General features: G+C 29.4%; 1 protein-coding gene across 1 annotated transcript in view; it reads right to left on the bottom strand.

Annotated features, from left to right (window-relative positions):
* The window catches only part of LOC102590105 (cytochrome P450 98A2-like), a 3,520-nt gene extending 3,009 nt beyond the window's left edge, over positions 1–511 (bottom strand). Inside the window, exon 1 of the mRNA XM_015305857.1 lies at positions 170–511. Coding sequence (XP_015161343.1) covers positions 170–453 — 284 coding nt within the window. The 5' untranslated portion in view covers positions 454–511. The remainder of the gene's footprint in view (positions 1–169) is intronic.
* Between the last annotated feature and the right edge of the window lie 2,217 nt (positions 512–2,728).

Here is a 2,728-nt window from a genome sequence, read left to right as displayed (position 1 = left end):
CATGGCAGTAACTTCATCTTCTCTAATGGGCCTAAGAGCTTCAAGTCTCTTTGTAGTAAAAAGCTCAAGATTACAAACTTTTCTAACTTTCACATAATGAGGCCCATAATCGGCCCATATCAAATCCTTCCCATTTTTACTCACATTTTCAAGAGGTTTTGTCCTAAACCTATTGGCCAAATTTTGATCATTATCTTTAAGTACTTCTTTAGCAAGTTCTGCATTACTCACCACCACGTTTAACTGTGATCCAAGGTAAAAAGAAAAGATGGGCCCATAAATTTGGGCCCATTCGGCAAAACATCGAAATCTCACTGGCGTTATGCCAAAGAGGTTTCCAACAACTGGCCACGGCCAAGGTCCTGGTGGGAGCTTGGCCGTGAGACGGTGGTAGAGTTTGTAGCATAAAAAGATGATGAATATAGATAGGGAGAGTGCTAAAGGAAAAGCCATTATGGGAAATAATGTTGTATGTGTTTGATGAAATAAGGCAAGCTAAGGCCCCCTTTAAATACTATTTTTTTCATTCCCTCAAAGAAGAAAAAGTCCTACTTTAATAGTATATTCAAATTAGTATGAGATATAGATATATACACGCTTTCTGTAAAAAAATAAAATTATCCTATCAAATCATAAGTCATATATATATAATTATTTTAATCTTATATATACGATATAACTTTTTTAAAGAAAGTTCAAATGAACCCTTGCGGTCAACAACAATATATTCAGTAAAATCTCACAAGTGGATTTTAAGAGAGTATAGTGCATGCAAACATTATTACTATCTCGTGAAAGTATTAGAGAGATTGTTTCTGAAAGACCTTCGACTCAGATATAGCAAATTGAAGTACAAAAAATAAGAAAAATATAACAACTAACAAAGAAAGTACACAATAACACAAAATAGTGGAACCCTTTGCGGTCCAACACATTAATTGTGACCAACTTGTAAAGAGTGAAACAGTAGTTGAGAAAAGTGTGTTTATGATTCCATAGTTGACCATATCGCCTTATTTAGTTGATTCATAAATTGAGTTGACAAATTATACGTAGTAAATTATAACTTGCGGCATCACCAACTTGATTCTTTTATAATTTGACACTTATATATATAAATAATCATTTATTAATTATGCATGTCTATCTATATTAAATTAATCTACCTTGCTCCCACTTTCATGCAATTCCAATAAGCTCAGAAAAAAGCACTTATTATCATTTTATACATTCTATCTTATGCTATTCATTTTTCAATGTAATTTTCAAAATATTGAATTTATAGTATATCCAAAAATAATAATAGAGTTGGAATTTTTACGAAGAGAGTTTGAAATATAAAAAGTAAATACACGAAAACGTCAAAGAAAGTTCATGCATATCTAAGATTAATTTTAATCATATATAAAAGTGTAACTTTCCATCGAAGGGGTTCAGATAAACTCTCTTAGCCCTACCTTTGCGGCTCTGCCCCTGTTCAAAGGATAATACAGTAAACTACTTATCGTTTTATTAATTACTTTTAAAGAGGTGTATCAATTTAAACATGAACAAGTAAAAATAAACGAGGAAGTATAATGTTAAAATATCACAAATAATAAATGATATTTTGTCGATAAATTACAATATATTTAAATTCTAGTCATACGCACTCTTATTTTGAACGACTTGAGTATTTTTTAATTAAGGCCTTCCAATTAATGCAAATTATTGTTCTTTTGAAATTCAAGAAAGAAACATTCAACTGAATTTGACGTGAATTGGCATTAATATTTTAGTCGAAATATTCAACTGAAATTAACGTGAATTTGCAATAATATTTTTTGTCGAAATATTAAGAAAGTTGCCGTATATTGATCATTATTATTTACCACTGTAAAACTAATCGACATGTAACGAAATTTAAAGCAACACATTTATTAGAGCGGATCCAAACAATATATATATAATGTTTGGACTGTGATGAGCCTAAATAAAGCGATACATAGACAATACAATTCATTTATCGAATTATAATGTATCGAGGCAGAACTATTATATATATCTATACTCATATTAAGATCTTTGGACCTTTTTTGAAAGTATAACAAACTTTTTTCAAACTAGATATGTCACCTTCAAATACGCATGACACAATAAAATTAATGGTTTTGTATGAAAAGAAGAAGAAAAAAAACGTCAACTTTTGAATGGTCAATATATATAGTTATATACCATCTAATTTGAGTAATGTGAAGAAGGCTATATATCTTATTTATGGCGTCACCGTCCTTACTATGAATAGTAAAAAAAAAAAAAAAAAAAGTCCTCATATGAACGTAAATGAATAAGCATGTGGACTTTGAAATTCCCTAATCTTACCATGCTAGATTTATAGGTTGTACTTTATTTTAAATGTTAGTCTATAAGGATGGAAGATTCATATTCTAGGACCAATATACAAGTCTTGTTACATAAAATGCATTTAAACCAAAGCAAGTCACCCGAACAGAAATAAATGAATTCCCATCAAAATATCTCTGACAAATTCAAAGAGGATTTTCCTATATTCATCATCACAATAAAAGATCTTTTCTACTACAAGAAAAAGTGTTTTCTATATTAAAATATTTTTATTTATTTTCAAGACTCGAATACTATTATTTTTAATAATATTCTCACTCTTTTGTGGTGCTTCTTTCAATTTATATTACAGTTAATATAGTAGTAAAAAGCTTTGTGCGTGATA

Source organism: Solanum tuberosum, unplaced genomic scaffold (assembly GCF_000226075.1).
Source record: "Solanum tuberosum cultivar DM 1-3 516 R44 unplaced genomic scaffold, SolTub_3.0 scf01355, whole genome shotgun sequence".
In the NCBI taxonomy this organism is placed as follows: domain Eukaryota; kingdom Viridiplantae; phylum Streptophyta; class Magnoliopsida; order Solanales; family Solanaceae; genus Solanum; species Solanum tuberosum.
The sequence above is the reverse complement of the archived record's forward strand: the minus strand, read 5'-3'. Positions and strand labels throughout refer to the sequence as shown.